The sequence below is a fragment of the Mytilus galloprovincialis genome, chromosome 6, assembly GCF_965363235.1.
Source record: "Mytilus galloprovincialis chromosome 6, xbMytGall1.hap1.1, whole genome shotgun sequence".
NCBI classification, from domain to species: domain Eukaryota; kingdom Metazoa; phylum Mollusca; class Bivalvia; order Mytilida; family Mytilidae; genus Mytilus; species Mytilus galloprovincialis.
Genome location: NC_134843.1, coordinates 65934342 through 65951466, shown reverse-complemented (window position 1 = coordinate 65951466; position 17125 = coordinate 65934342). Strand labels below are relative to the sequence as shown.

Sequence of the window (17125 nt, the reverse complement as noted above, 5' to 3'; positions counted from 1 at the left end):
GTTTTTGATTGTCTTATAATTGAAAGTTTAAAGGTTTATATTTCTTCAGAAAACGTCTTTAAAAAGCAGTTAGTTGTCTGTGATTCAACCATGCCAGTGTTATTGTTATTTGTAAGATGTGTCTTACTACTGTTTACTTTTAAAATATGTAAATGTATAATTGGTGTGCAAAATAAAATAACACAAATACCGAACTCAAGGAAAATTCAAAAAGTTTAAACACATCAAACAAATGGAAAACAACTGTCATATTCCTAAATTAGTATAGGCATTTCCTTATGTAGAAAATGGTGGATTAAACCGGGTTTTATAGCTAGTTAAACCGTTCACTTGTAAGGGACGATGATCATTTGAATCTCTGGTAGACAGGAGGGTCTTTCAATGAATATCCAGGCCTGGTAAAAGTTGAAATAAATAACCTTCTATATGACAGGATGAATATAAATATTTTGAAACACAAAATGCAGGAATCAATCTATCTCGAGGAAGGAAAAAATAAGCTTGTAGCAAACGATGCACATGAATAGTCAATCCGGGAAAAAACATCATTCACTCCGTGTTTCTAAACCTTGCTGTTAACTTTGTCTTAATCATGCTGTAGGGCGTGTCTTTTTATTGCTATAATGAGTAAGTTGTTACTTAACAATGTTGTAGTGTAGTGTGTTTTATCATTGTATGTGTGTTTGAGAAAGGATGTAAGGATGTGTATTAATCTTGCCGTAAGATGTGTCGTAATCTTGATGTCTTTTTCAGTCTCCAAATTGTGAACGATTTACACTTTTGCAGTAACATTCCACTAGCGCCACTATATATGTTCCAGTTGATAAGACATTCCAGAGCTTGAATTTCCTATCATGATTAATTTCCTTGCTGGAGGGTTGTTGCTTTCACAGAAGCTGTTACAAGGGTTCCAATTGGAAAGATGAAGTCATCTCTTTAACAATTTTACAGACGCCATCATGAATTGGCTGACCATTATGCAATGTGTCAACTTGTTCAATTGTCATTACCATAATACTGTCTTCTTTTCCCTATTACAGCTATCACCGAATTTGTACGTATGCCACTAATGAAGCATGAACTGTGTACTCTATTTGGGACATATGCGATCACCCCAGTTCTATGTCGGGTTTTAATTTGTATTCTTAAAAGTTTAATATGTAGTACTTTATGTGATTGTTTGTCTGTTCGTCTTCTTTCGATGTTAGCCGTGGTATTGTCAGTTTGTCTTCGACCTATTATATTTAAATGTTCTCTTTAGTATCTTTCGTCCCTCTCCTCTTCGACCTATTATATTTAAATGTTCTCTTTAGTATCTTTCGTCCCTCTCCTTTTCGACCTATTATATTTAAATGTCCTCTTTAGTATCTTTCGTCCCTCTCCTCTTCGACCTATTATATTTAAATGTTCTCTTTAGTATCTTTCGTCCCTCTCCTCTTCGACCTATTATATTTAAATTTTTCTCTTTAGTATCTTTCGTCCCCCTCCTCTTCGGACCTATTATATTTAAATGTTCTCTTTAGTATCTTTCGCCTCTTTTTTTTAATAAAATGTGTACTTATACTGGTGCCTGTATATTACAATCAAAAACCAATATTTAATATAATACTAAAAGTTACCTTTGTTAACTTGCCTTCCAACTTGTACAGTTTAAGAGAAATTGAATAGAGAAAACACAAAACAAAATCCCAACTTTCATACGATAGTATATACTATATACCTTATATACATGTATTTACAACACCACATTGATATATCAAACTTGATATATTTATTGTTGCATATATTTCAATAATTAAAATTTGTTTACACAGATTCATATGATTAATCTTAGTACATTTGATGCGAATTATTTTCTTTGCACTTTACTTTGTCTTGACACAAGAAAGCACAAATTAGTCGGTGTAGTCTAGATAAAGGCACACGGGCAACCTATCAATCAATAGAACATAAATGCATGCAATGGATGGAATAATTTTAGATAACAGTGCTGGTACAAGCCAGTTTTAACATTTTCTAATGATTTAATCTAAAGGGTTGACAGGGGCATTTATATTAAATGTATATGAATATCCTTGGACTTTTCCAATCTGGTAATAAAATCATTTCTAAAGAAGGACATCCACATTTACTGTTTGGCGGTACGTTCTAGATGAGGACGTTAAATTTGTGTATGGTCAGAAGGCACAATATATGCCCATATCCTACATGCATTCATTTTCTAGAAATTCCCGTACTTCGTGATGATCGCTCTATAGATCCTGAATATTGTATTTTTAAATTAACGTGTCCTGAATATGTATGAAATATTTGACGCAGGACGTTTAATAGACAACAAAAATTCATCGTTATATTTTCCGACAAACATTAAACTTGATTGATTACAAAACAGTCAGAATTGAAAAATAAAGAGAACATTTTTAATTTTATTTCATAAATTGTTTTACTTGTTGCTGTCTACATATAAATAATAATAAAGGAGACGAAAACAGTCAAAACAGCATAATATACTGTCACGGTATCCATATAATAGTGACAAGTCTTCCTCAAAATCAATCTCTCCTACTTGCGGGACGATTCATTCAACCATGTATGAAGCCTTTACAGAATAGCAGAATATAATAGTCCAGTCAATCTAGCATAAATTTGACCCTAACAAGGAAAGTAATTGCAACAGAAGGTTTTAAAGTTTTAATCTTTAGCATTATACCCCAAATATACACAGAAAAAGTCCCATAAAATCTAACTTGAGGAAGACTTAAAAATCCCCATTTAAAATTCCTATGGAGATTTGCATTGAAAAGGGAAATAACTCTTGCAAAAAAAGGCAAAAATATCAATAAAAATTGATACAAAATTATAACTTTACCGCTTCTATTCATCAGAATGTATTGAGTCTTGATATTTTAGGGGTCTTTAGAGTATAACAAACAACTCTAAAGGTGTTTTCATATATTTGATCAAGCTATAATCTAGATTTCGTAATTCATTAGTTGACCGTTTATTGAATTTTTCAACATGTCAAGGTAAAGAATCTCAAATTTAATAAAAAATAATTAAGCATGTATTCTTCTTTTTGTGGTTTAAAGTTTCTTTAGATAATTAAGTTGCTGAAAAAATATAATATACAGATATAAACAATACCAAATTTTCACATTATTTTTTCAAAATGGTTACAAAGCTTCAAATTTGCAATTTCTTTAATGAAAAATGCACGAAAAAAATAAAAATACCCTTAACACTTCGGTGTTGTACATTTCATGAGCAGAAGATTATATAATTTAGTCAAATACAAACTTATAACCCCATCAAAGTATCATACTTTACATAAATTTCAAGAAAAACAACCAAAAACTGACAAAAAAAGACTCATTCTTGTAAGAGTTAGCTCCCCTTCCAATGTTAATTTCCATAGGAAATTAAAAATGCTGATTTTGAGTTTTCCTGAAGTTAGATTTTATGGGACTTTTTTTCTGTGTATATAAAGGGCACAATGCTATAGATTAGAACTAAAACATTTTCTGTTGCAATTAGTTTGAGGTTATATCTTAGTTTGACTGGACTATAACGGCTGCATTATTCGGTTTAACTATATTCTTAGACTAGTGAACAGAACGGGATCAAATGCGTCGACAAGGCTAACAATGCATCACCTGTTAGAGTCTCCGTGAAGTATACCTAAAATCTCTTTTTATTCACGTAAAAGGCTTTCGATGATGTTTTGTTTAACTTACTACTTATAAGTAAGACGTGTGTTAGCAAAAGTATAAGTTATTATAAATACAACACTATATATATTGACACAGTCACAAAAATAGCTTTACAAACATTAACCGTATTGAAAAAAATAACAATACATTGCACATTCTAATGCAACAACGTTTGTAACGTTCATTTTGATTGGATAACGTCACGTTCTTACATGGCATCAATTGACAATTTGATGCTATTGGACGTACGCGCAAGCGCAGACGGAATATGACAGATTTTAAATACATGTTTTAACGTTGTTTTCTGTCGGTTTCATTAGAATGGAGATAACAATATTGTATTTTAAGCTCCGACGGCATCAATTTGGGATTTGATGGTCGCAAATACCCGTTTACTGTCTCCGCTAACGCGTCGTCAGTAAACTTAATTTGCGACCATCAAATCCCCAATTGATGCCGTCGGAGCTTAAAATACAATACAGTTATCTCCTAATTGCATATACCGGTATTAATTGTATACAAAGAAAAAATACTGAGTTATTGCTGATTTTCCCTAATGTATTAATTGGTCAAGGAATACCAGTAAATTCTACCACAATCCCAAATATATTAAGAAACTGTTAGCCAGTCAAATTAGCAGTCAGCAAATAATTAACTAAAATGCAAATATTGTGTTCATGTTTGCTTACAAAGATCTGACATAACCCTATTCTACTGTTATTACAAAACAGAGGATCCCGAAAGTCAGATCTCTAGAATAGAAAGCAGAAATCAACTATGTAAGATCCTTGTATGCGACCGTCACGGGCTGTGTATTTGAATAAGATTGGTAAATAATAAACTGAAATCTCCAAGTAGCTAAATTTGCTGAAGTTTATCGCATGTGTATCATGGTTTCCAACACGTACCTTTCTTATTTTTGCACTTTACGATAAATTATAAAATAGTTCTGCAGTTGCGGTCATCTTGGAAGATGGATTGGTCTGCACTGTACTTTTTTCACTAAGTATGTCAGTTGGACGAGGAATACATTTTGCTTCCATACAATTTTTGCTTCTGTTTTTCGTGTTGCCAATTAGAGGTTTTGGAACCAGCTTGACTGCTGTATAGGACTCCCGGGATATAATACTGAAAGGAATGTCCAAGAACCATCCTATCAAAGTTTATATCAAATAGACACAACGATTTATCAAAAATAAGAGAAAACAAATATTTTACAGATGATAACAAAAAGTGCATTAGCAGTTCACAATACACTTTATGTGATATGTGCAATAAAAAAGAACTATGACAAGCAAGGCGTTCGTGTGTTTCTATTGTTCACATGTTACAAGTTGTCACTGCAATCCTTCTCCAAACTTGTGAAGATGTGCAGCATTTTTCGCTGGCTTGAGAAGCTGAAAAAAAGAAGAAAATATTGATGATACATTAAAGTTCATCTTAATATGCTTACCAACTAAAAATTTTTTTTACACAAAATTAAAATAAATTCAAGTGCAACATTACATTCATACAGAGCAGATATGGCAGACAATCTTTATCCCGGATATACAAAGTGCATCAAGCAAACCAAAGTTATAATTTTTTAAAGTGCATTTTTAGTGCTGATGAGCACTGATGGGTAAAGTATAATATACAACTATTTACTATAAGAAAGGGACTCAAAATAAAACATCACACTGGAATGCAATAATTTAAATTGAAGCCATCATCCGTTGTCCATATTTGTAGTTTGTTAAATAACAGCTATGGACAAATGGAGATAACTCCTATTTCTAAGCAAGAAGACATGCGATGTCGAATTTTAAATGGCAAAAAAGAGAAAATATCTCGAACATTGTATGATATGTTGCATAACCTGAATGAAGGTGATGTGTACCATTCTAAATGGTTATTATATATAAAAGATATTTTAATTGAATGTGGTTATGGAAATTATTGGTATGACCAATCTGTATTAAGAAATATAAGTCTGTCTAAAAATGTAAAGCAAGTACTTCATGAAAAATTTGTAGAAGGTTGGAAATTACAAGTATATGACTCACCGACGTGTATTAATTACCGTATTTATAAATCTGATTTTAACTTTGAGAATTACCTCACTGTACTTCCACCTGACTTGATGTATAATCTTATTAAATTTAGATGTGGTAGCCATAAATTGCCAATTGAAGCTGGTAGATTTTTTAGTATCAATAGAGCTGAAAGAATTTGTGATCTTTGTAATTCGCAAGAACTGGGTGATGAATTTCATCATATATTTAATTGTAACTTTTTTACTCAAGAAAGACTCAAGTTTATACCTGATCATATATATAACCAGGTGCTCCGCAGGGCGCAGCTTTATACGACCGCAGAGGTCGAACCCTGAACAGTTGGGGCAAGTATGGACAAAACATTCAAGCGTGATACAGCTCTGAATTTGGATTGTGATCAAATTTTTGACATTACATGTTTTTTTTTTACACAAAACAAATGTCAAGATTTTACAAATCAATTAAAGATTTCTTCCTCAAACTTTTTAAATCTAAAATTAAATAGTTGACACAGCATAAGTTTCTGACACAGAATGAATGTGGTCTAATGAACTTAAAAGTTTTTTTTTGCCTTTGAGCAATTCACTATGCTGTTGAATATTAATCCTCTCAAAAAAATGTTTGAAGAAATTTTCTTTTTATTTATGAAATCTGAAATGAGAAAAATTTAACCCCCCCCCCCCTTTTTTTTTCTTCACATCCCCGTTTCCCTTTTTCCAAAACTGATATCAATTCAAATTTCTAATGGAGTTTACAACAATAACTACTCTTTTAAATACATCATAAAATATTAAAATGTTAAATAAAGTGCTTGTTATCACTGAATGGTAAAGATTGGTTGGTAGTAAAAGTGAATATACATTGTTTATTGTATAAAACAATAAAAAAAAAACTTCATCAGCAACATTTTATATTGGCAAATTTCCAATGACGTTATTTACATAAAGTTATTGGCAAATAAAAATAGAAAATGACATCATAGTCATGTCTAGCAAATGTCCAACATACATTATCTAAAAACATTTTAGATAAGATAAGGAAAAAAAGCTTCATCAGCAACATTTTATATTGTCAAATTTCCAATGAAGTTATTTACATAAAGTTATTGGCAAATAAAAATAGAAAATGACATCATAGTCATGTCTGGCAAATTTCCAACATATATTATCAACTACTATTCTATACAAAGAAAGATAACTCCAATTGAAAATTAATTGCTATTGCACAATATTGTGCAATTAGATATTTCTTGCTATTGTGCAATACTGTGCAATTGAAAATGTCTTGCTATAATTGCACAATACTTGATATGGAATCCTGATTTGGACCAACTTGAAAACTGGGCCCATAATCAAAAATCAAAGTACATATTTAGATAAAGCATATCAAATAAGCCCAACAATTTAATTTTTGTTAAAATCAAACTTAGTTTAATTTTGGACCCTTTGGACCTTAATGTAGACCAATTTGAAAACTGGACCAAAAATTAAGAATCTACATACACAGTTAGATTTGGCATATCAAAGAACCCATTTATTCAATTTTTGATGAAATCAAACAAAGTTTAATTTTGTACCCCCATTTGGACCAACTTGAAAACTAGGCCAATAATTAAAAATCTAAGTACATTTTTAAATTCAGCATATCAAAGAACCCCAAGGATTCAATTTTTGTTAAAATCAAACTAAGTTTAATTTTGGACCCTTTGGACCTTAATGTAGACCAATTTGAAAACGGGACCAAAAATTAAGAATCTACATACATAGTTAGATTCGGCATATCAAAGAACCCCAATTATTCAATTTTTGATGAAATCACACAAAGTTCAATTTTGGACCCTTTGGGCCCCTTATTCCTAAACTGTTGGGACCAAAACTCCCAAAATCAAACCCAACCTTCCTTTTATGATCATAAACCTTGTGTTAAAATTTCATTGATTTCTATTTACTTATACTAAAGTTATTGTGCGAAAACCAAGAATAATGCTTATTTGGGCCCTTTTTTGGCCCTTAATTCCTAAACTGTTGGAACCAAAACTCCCAAAATCAATCCCAACCTTCCTTTTGTGGTCATAAACCTTGTGTCAAAATTTCATAGATTTCTATTCACTTAAACTAAAGTTATAGTGCGAAAACCAAGAAAATGCTTATTTGGGCCCTTTTTGGCCCCTTATTCCTAAAATGTTGGGACCAAAACTCCCAAAATCAATCCCAACCTTCCTTTTGTAGTCATAAACCTTGTGTTAAAATTTCATTGATTTCTATTCACTTTTACTAAAGTTAGAGTGCAAAAACTAAAAGTATTCGGACGACGACGACGACGACGACGCCAACGTGATAGCAATATACGACCAAAAAATTAAAATTTTTGCGGTCGTATAAAAACAAATATACTGTAAGCCTGTCAAATTTAATGAATAGTCAAGATAAGTATGTACATGTTGGGTTGGCAAAATTTTGCAAAATTGTTATGTCTATATTTAAATGATAATATATGGATATTACTCTTTCATCTGCATACACCTACTTCATATGTATATTATGTTAGTTCATGCATTATTATTGTTTGTTAAATTTATTGTACTATTATGCCTCATGTGAGGCCTTTAGTGAAATAAAAAGTTTCAAAGTTTCAAAGTCGTGTTTTGCCTATCTCCGAAAAGTCGGATACAAAAGCACTCTTACATTACAACTCATGAGACTCTAAGTAAGAGCAAAGATTTGTCTGCTCGGAGTTGGAGTAATGTGCCTTTGGATTATTTATCATCGTGAACTAGGGTTTTATGCTATCCGGTCGTTCCGTCCCCAAACTGATCCGGCCCCAAGTCGATCAGGCCCAAAGTCGATCCGTGGGGCCGGATCGACATGGAAGCTCGTGAACTAGATGGTAAAAAATACGGACCTACGCGTACGTATCAATCTATTACAAAGTCGGGTTTATTTTCATATCATATTATCATGTTCTCGTCCTGATTGTGAATTAATTTGCACTGGACGTTAAACAGCCATCCATCCATCAGTACTATTGCTTAAAATTCCAAGTGGAAATATGTTCTCAACTGTACATGTAAAGCAAGTAATGACATCGATTGCCTTTAAAAAAAATTAATACATGTATTATTCTCAGACACATTGGATAATTTGTGTTTCAATTTCATTGACTAACCTGGTGATCCAGGTAATTATCACAGCTATAACACCAGACCAACAGATCCGAGTAACTCAGACACATTGAACATTGACTAACCTGGTGATCTAGGTAATTATCACAGCTATAACACCAGACCGACAGATCTGAGTAACTCAGACACATTGAACATTGACTAACCTGGTGATCTAGGTAATTATCACAGCCATAACACAAGACCGACAGATCTGAGTAACTCAGACACATTGAACATTGACTAACCTGGTGATCTATGTTATTATCACAGCTATAACACAAGACCGACAGATCTGAGTAACTCAGACACATTGAACATTCACTAACTTCATGATCTAGGTAATTATCACAGCTATAACACCAGACCGACAGATCTGAGTAACTCAGACACATTGAACATTGACTAACCTGGTGATCCAGGTTATTATCACAGCCATAACACCAGACCGACAGATCTGAGTAACTCAGACACATTGAACATTGACTAACCTCGTGATCTAGGTAATTATCACAGCCATAACACCAGACCGACAGATCTGAGTAACTCAGACACATTACACATTGACTAACCTCGTGATCTAGGTAATTATCACAGCCATAACACCAGACCGACAGATCTGAGTAACTCAGACACATTGAACATTGACTAACATTGACTAACCTCGTGATCTAGGTAATTATCAAACCACAACATCAGACAAACAGATCTGAGTAACTCAGACACATTGAACATTCACTAACCTGGTGATCTAGGTAATTATCACAGCCATAACACCAGACCGACAGATCTGAGTAACTCAGACACATCAAATGTCCTTCTTCCACACCATGCATTACCATATGTTCATTCACAAATCTGCTACAGAATACCTTCATTAAAATAAATTAAATTTATATAAATATAAATATGCATAAATATACATAAGAGATAAGTATGGAATCCGCTTGCATTGAACGCTTTGCAAAATGTAGTAGTAATAGGCATGATTTTTAATTTTAATTTCTTGTGTATAATTCGGAGTCTAGTATGACGTCAATTATCACTGAACTAGTATACATATTTGTTTAGGGGCCAGCTGGTCGGGTTGTTGTCTCTTTGACACATTGCCCATTTTCATTCTCAATTTTATATGGACCATTAAATAAAAACACTAAACACTTTACAAATCTAATTTCCATTCTCAAGTGTTGTATTTCAATACAAACAGTAAGATAAACTCACCCTGTGGCACACTAAACAGATCCAGTTTTCTGATGTGTTACCACACTTTTCACATGGTGCTTTTGTATCAAGGACTGTTGTACCAGCCGGAAGTGGCGCCACTGTCTCTAAATGAGGACACCATGTCAGCGGGTTCACAGCATACATCTCAGTCACCCCCTAAAAATCCAAAAATATCTTATGGTTGAGTTGTCAGTCTCCAAAGCACTGTCCATGGAATAGGCTTCATGATCATGTAGTTCAAGCATCATGATTTGAATGATAACCTTTCAACTATTACTTCCAAAAGTTGTATGCATTTTGCTTCCAAACTTGTAGTTTGAAACATTTTTATCAGATGAAAGATTTCTATGTCAGCTTTATAGATTGATCGATTGAATATTTGCCTAACGTCCATGTGTATGTGTTGCAAAGAGACTGATGCATATACAGCAAATATTCATAGGTTATAAATTTTCGTAAATTTGACACCAGCACATATTTCAGGACGTGTCCTCGATTAATATTAGTTGTGTTAAAATCCAAACACTATGTAATTTGGTGGGCATTTTCGTAAATGGTGGACAACCACAGGCGCGGATCCAGAGAGGGGGTTCCGGGGGTTGGAACCCCCCCTTTTTTTTGGACGATCAATGCATTTGAATGGGGACATATAGTTGGACCCCCCCCCCCTTTGTCCTGGGTTAGGACCCCCCCCCTTTTTAAAATGGCTGGATCCGCCCCTGAACCATGCAATAATTTTGACACATTGTAAAAATGCATCCAAATTATATGATGCACATCTATAAAGTATGCAGAAATACTGTGGAAATGGTATCGGCCTCCTATCTATACTCTATACATTAACGAAGATTTTACCAAAATTAATAAGCCAAGTAATAAATTTTACTGAACTATATTATACACATTTATATATTATGCAGAATATCTTTGAGAAATTTTTTTGACCTCCAACATTCACTTTTGAAGTAACGATTGCTTTAATTTATCTGTGGAAAGTAATGTTGGTTGTAGTTGATTTAACAACAATTGTAGACAAAGGAAGATAACTCCAAATTTTAAAGATGATTTTAACAATGACATCATTTAGATTTTTAAATCAAATATTAAATTCCTGTTTCTAGCCAAATATATGTAATTTTCTTAACAAGTGTAATATAATTTTGTGCCTTCAATATTTAAGCATATTATGTTCACGGAAAGGATGTACATGATGTATAGAATGATAAGATCAATGCACTTTATTTTGTGTACCAAAAAGGTAGTGATAAGCCTTGGAAGATAATTTAGTCCCGTAAGGTTTTGATTGCATTCTGTACATGAAACTATGGACAGACAGGCAAAGTCATACCTAAAGGCCTTCCACATTCTCAATTTCAGGGGCAAATAAGTTCAATGGTAGGTGTGGAGAAGCAGGGAGGAAGAATGGGGAGGTAAATTGCCATAGAAAGTGAGGATTACATCAAGCTACTGATCAACCCCTTGGAAGAATTGTGGCAGGAATTCCTTAAAGTTCTGATCGTATGAAGCTTCCTACCCAAGGCATCAGATTACATTTCATACGGCAGACTTAACCAGCCAGCCCAAGTCAGATACATCCAACAGCTAAATGTAAAACGTTTTTATGCATGCCATGATTATTGGGTTTAACCAATGGAGCTTAGAAGTCTAGGTGGCTATAGTAATCCACATTGGTGACATATATTACTGAGTTCTGACTACCTGTCCTTCCAAGTACTGGATTACTTCCATTTTGGTATTTGGTCGTTCCTCTGAACAACTGGCTCCTTGTTGATTGTTGCTTTTGCCTGAGTCTGCCATTTTGTTGGAAGTATTTTTTCAGTTACAACTGAAACTAAAGAGTTATTTCCTTTCTCTAAGTAAAATTATATATTGTACAAATAGATATCTACGTGTATCTATTAGCAAGTGTACACCAATAAATCAATACATCTGCATGTGTGTGTATTCAGTTATCATGGTTATAACCATACAATATTTTTTTTCAATGAATCACTAAAATTCAATTAAGGAAGTAAAATTATAACGTGTATAATGAATAACCTTTTCCAAGCATCTTGCAAGGAACAAGAAAGGGAAACTTATCATGAAAATTTTATAATAATTCATGACCCTAAAACGATGTCTGCAATTTCAATGGCATATCCAGAAATTATTAATGGGGACCCACTGACTGGCTTAAGGGGGAGGGGATGCTCCAGTCATGCTGCAGTGATTTCATGAATAATCAACCGGTGAAATCCCTCCCCCTTTAATTCAGCCCGTCTGCATTTTAAATACAAATTGGCATATAGATTACAAATGTAAAAAATATACTACTTTCATGCTTTCAATCAAGTTCTCAGATCAGTAAATGTTGTCTAAGACTAAGCAGTATATATACTTCTATATCTATACTACCACAGGGGCTTGTTTAGTGGTTTATGTAGGATAGCGATCGCCATTGACAGTAAAACCTCGTCTGACCCACTAAACAAGCCCCTGTGATACTATTTATGTACATGTAAATAAAAATACATTGTAAATACAAGATTAAAATAGATCAAAACACTTCAAAACGAAGTGACAATACACGGACAGTCATGGTAGTCATACGAATAAATTGAATTGATTATCGTACAGACACAACGGATGTTAAAATCAATGTTTATCATAAAAAAGAACTTACTTAAAGGAAACAGTTAAATTATAGTTGTTTTTGGAATATGAGGTTAATAATTAGGACTAGCAACTGAAACAAAACAAAATCGGACAATACTTCCGGGAAAATCTTAAAAATCGGAATTAAAAAATAAATCGGAAAAAAATACAGATATACATCAAGTTCATTAATTTAATTTTAAAAAGTCAATCTCATTTAAAAACACTTAATTTTTGTACGATTAAACAAGGTTCTTACCGTATTGTAAATGTTTCTGACTCACAGACACCAGTTTATCAATATAATTTTAAAAGATTGACTGAATTTTCTTTTATAGCAAAATGTATGCTGTATATATATGTAATAGTTTGGAAATAAGTATGAACACAACCTACCGAAAGAAACGTCGATACAACTGTATTGTTTCTAAAAATAAATATTACTATTTCCAATTCTAAATATAGTGCTTATGATGTGCTATAAATAAAATTCGATCAACTTCAATGGGACAACTCAACCGCTAATTATTTTTTTTCAATCGAATTGGGTACGGGATTTAGAAAAGGTAAAAAGCACTCAATTTGCACTGAAAATTCCCTTTGAAACTGTTATGATTTGTATACGCCAGTTTACGGACGTGTTAACTCCAACACGGGGGGGGGGGGGGGGGGGGGGGGGGGTAACATCTTTATTTTTTTGGTAGGGGTGTGCCATTTTTGCCTAAAAAAAGTACCCATTTTTGCCTCAAAAAAGTACCCATTTTGATATAACATTCACTGAAATTCAGTTCCTATAGTTATATAAATATTAATTTTAAGAAAGAATGACCTACATAAAATATTTAAAATATGACCCATGCTTATATAGAGATATACAAATGTAAGCACTAACTCATCATCACTCATAAATATACCAGCTACTCTTAAATTTTTATATATAAATTGACATCGTTTGGTGCACATATATTTTATCGTTATATATTCTCAATAGCATATGCATGATATGTAGATCATACCCCAAATCTATATACAGTTATCAAACGTAAATGCATTTCAATATAGGATGTCATTAAAAAGGTGGGTCATTTTTATATAAAATCTCGCAAAATTATGACCAATATTTTTGGCACATCCCCGTATACCCAATAATAGGAGTTTGTTTTTAATGAATAAGAACTCGCGGTGTCAAAGTATACCACCACTAAACAAAACCAGCAGAAAAACTTAGTGAACATAACAGAGCGGAAACATCGAATGAACAATTTAACATGTTCAATATATATAATAGTAACAACTTAGAAGACATCAACTAAATATGTACCACTAAATAAACCGTTTAATCCAAAATGGATATAGACATAATGAATTAAGTAGGACGAGAGAGAGAAAATTGAATATGGACTTAATGTATCAAAAGTGTGAAGGCCAAGAGAAATAAGCCATAGAATGTCTAATAAATATAAAATGAACAAGCAGATACCATATCATTATTGTCAATCATCAATACAAGTTACCTGATGAATGAACAACAGCAGACATTATGCTTTTCCGTTAAAATACTAGAAATATGCTCCAACATTATGCGTAACCGGCTAAATTTTTATAATACAATCAATGCTATTCGTAAATATCGCAGTTGCAACTATGTGTTGTCAACAATGATTGCGACAAAACCCTCGATTAGGACACATTTTAAATAAAAATATTATCAAAAGAGGGACGAAAAATACCAAAGGGACAGTCAAACTCATAAATCTAAAACAAACTGACAACGCCATGGCTAAAAATGAAAAAGACAAACAGAAAAACAATAGTACACATGACACAACATAGAAAACTAAAGAATAAACAACACAAACCCCACCAAAAACTAGGGCTGATCTCAGGTGGTAAGCAGATCCTGCTCCAAGTTATTTTATAATTTTGAAAAATCCCTCATAAACAAACAGTATATACTGGAAACCAGATAAAACACCCTATGCTTCCACACGAAAAGAGTCCTGGTAAATTGGACATCATCATACATGTGCAGGCCCAACAAGTCGTCGATTCTCGGGTATATCAAAAACCTGTTCTGGGTCAGGTGTTATTTAGTATAAATGATATCTTCAAGACTTTAAGTTAGATAATAGGGTGTTTGGCCAGTAGAAACTCCAAACGATCAGATTCGTACTGTGAAATAAAGTATCATTTCCGTTATATAAAAAAAAGAACAGAGAAGAATGAATTTTCAGTTTTCTTGACATACAGTAACATGTGTAGCATCCTATCTTTAAAAACTATAAAAAAAAAAAAATAATATGAATATCGGTAACTTTCAAACAACATTCCTATAGTGTAAATGAATATAAATTTGTTCCGGAGCAACATATATCATCCCAAGTTTTTGGTGGGGTTCGTGTTTTTCAGCCTTTAGTTTATATGTATTGTTTTGTGTACTATTGTTTGTTTGTCTATTTGTTTTTTAGTCTTTTGGTCTTTTTATAAGCATTAAGCGGCATAATAATTAAAGCTCATTGTGTGGACATTTTGATCTAATAAGGCCTAGGACATGATTACTTCTATTTTGATAAGGGCACTATCATGATTTCCTTGATAGACCCCCACCCCTTGATAGAAGGCTGCTGCTCAAAAGTAATCCATAACGAGTCGGCTGTCCGTTATTGAAATACCTGTGTCACAGGTGCCGACGGATGTGTACAAATTGTCGTACATGTAACTACAATCTCGTCATCTTTACCCCGAATGTGACTGTCGAATTAGACATACAAATGTATCACTAGGTTTGCACTTATATGAGCAACGCGATGGGTGCCACATGTGGATCAGGATCTGCCTACCCTTCCTGACCACCTGAGATCACCCCACTTTTGACGGTGTTTGTGTTGCTGTCTTTTGTTTTCAATGTTGTTTTTCTGTTTGTCTTCATCTCTTTTAGCCATGGCAATGTCAGTTTAGTATCGAAATGCGAGTTTGAATATCCCATTGGTATATTTTGCCCCTCTTTTATAATCCTGGTACCTTTGATAACTAATAAGCAGCTATACTAGTGTCGAATATTTACAAATTTCTCTTTATCTTCCTTGAAATGTTTTTTTTTCATCTGATGTTTTGAAGAAATAAACTGGAGGCAAAAATTAGGACAAACGTGAATGTGATAACCATACAACGTGTTGACATACGAAATGTAATAGTTTGATCATTGAAACAACAGTAGGTAGAGTTCTTTGTATTGTTATCATGGTTATGTTGATGTTTCTTTGACATATGCTCTACAGTTAGGGTTGGTGGATGAAAGTTTTTTTAATTCTGGAATCTTTTATGTTTTTGCAAGTCATTCTATTCTGCATAATTTAGCATCTCATTATTTTCTATTCCTTATAATATTTTATTGCCTATGTTTCTCTATAATTCGTAATCTTTTTGCCATATAATCTGCAATTTTTGCCTACTATTCTCTAGGTTGGAATTTTTGTATACTCAAGACAGGTAAAGGAATTCAACTTTGAAACGTTATAAGCTGATGTACATGATGTATGGATGGGTATAACATAAAAAAGTATGATATTTGCCAGTGCCATCTATACGTTTGCAAAGACGTAATTAGTCAATATGATATATACTATAATACAATGTTATATATATTGCTACTTCTGGTTCAAACAAGGCTACTAGTATATGCATATGGATTGGTTTAATATATAACCAGATAACTAGAAATCCAGATTATCATTATCATAAAATTGATTTGAAGATATCAAGCAATTTATCTTGAAAAATTTATATGAAATGTTGAGGGGAGAATTTATCTCATTACAAAAAAAATCAATCCATTTTAATCTTCTTTTTTTTTGTTTGACCATTAATACATGTATAATACTTCCATTGTTTGACAAACGTAAGGAAGCTGTTTTGTGCATAACATATATATAAATATATCATGTATATAATAGTGCAATATATAAATGAAGTATATCTATAACTTTTTCATTGTTAGGGACGACATCAAAAGTTCAATGTAGGATAAAAAACTTAATTCAAATAGTTTTTACACTGACCCTCCCCCCTTCCCCTTCTTAACTTAATTTGGGAAAAATTGATTACCAATAGTCATAAAAGTGATATATGTAAAAATCGATTTTTGATATTCAAAACTTATAGAATTTTAACCCCCCGCCCCCACCCCCAAACTATTTGATTTAATTTTTTTTTATCCTACATCGATCTTTTGATGTCATCCCTTATTGCTAGATTCTTTCTAAATTGAAACAAGGATTTTTTTGCCCTTATTCAGTCTTCACAAGTATTACAAATGTGCATATATAATATACATG

At 32.8% G+C, this 17125-nt stretch overlaps 1 protein-coding gene across 3 annotated transcripts; it reads right to left on the bottom strand.

Moving 5' to 3' along the window:
- Positions 1 to 2414: 2414 nt before the first annotated feature.
- On the bottom strand, positions 2415 to 13231 carry LOC143080135 (protein deacetylase HDAC6-like). Of its 3 annotated transcripts, none has more exons than XM_076255842.1 (5): positions 13188 to 13231; positions 11853 to 11985; positions 10131 to 10289; positions 9650 to 9778; positions 2415 to 5107 (listed from the first exon to the last, which is right to left on the bottom strand). In XM_076255842.1, exons 2-5 carry the CDS (start codon positions 11949 to 11951, stop codon positions 5048 to 5050), a joined length of 447 nt encoding a protein of 148 aa, XP_076111957.1. In that variant the 5' UTR covers positions 11952 to 11985; positions 13188 to 13231; the 3' UTR covers positions 2415 to 5047. The 3 variants fall into 3 exon arrangements, with proteins under 3 accessions (XP_076111957.1, XP_076111956.1, XP_076111954.1); XM_076255841.1 differs by lacking the exon at positions 13188 to 13231 and adding an exon at positions 13051 to 13182; XM_076255839.1 differs by lacking the exon at positions 13188 to 13231 and adding an exon at positions 12820 to 12881.
- Between the last annotated feature and the right edge of the window lie 3894 nt (positions 13232 to 17125).

Coding starts and splice junctions, on each gene's coding strand:
- LOC143080135 (XM_076255842.1), bottom strand. CDS start 11,951: ATGGCAGACTCAGGCAAAAGCAACAATCAACAAGGAGCCAGTTGTTCA. Junction 10,290..11,852: donor TCCAGTACTTGGAAGGACAG/GTAGTCAGAACT, acceptor TTGGATTTTTAG/GGGGTGACTGAGATGTATGC. Junction 9,779..10,130: donor TCTGTTTAGTGTGCCACAGG/GTGAGTTTATCT, acceptor ATTTTAATGAAG/GTATTCTGTAGCAGATTTGT.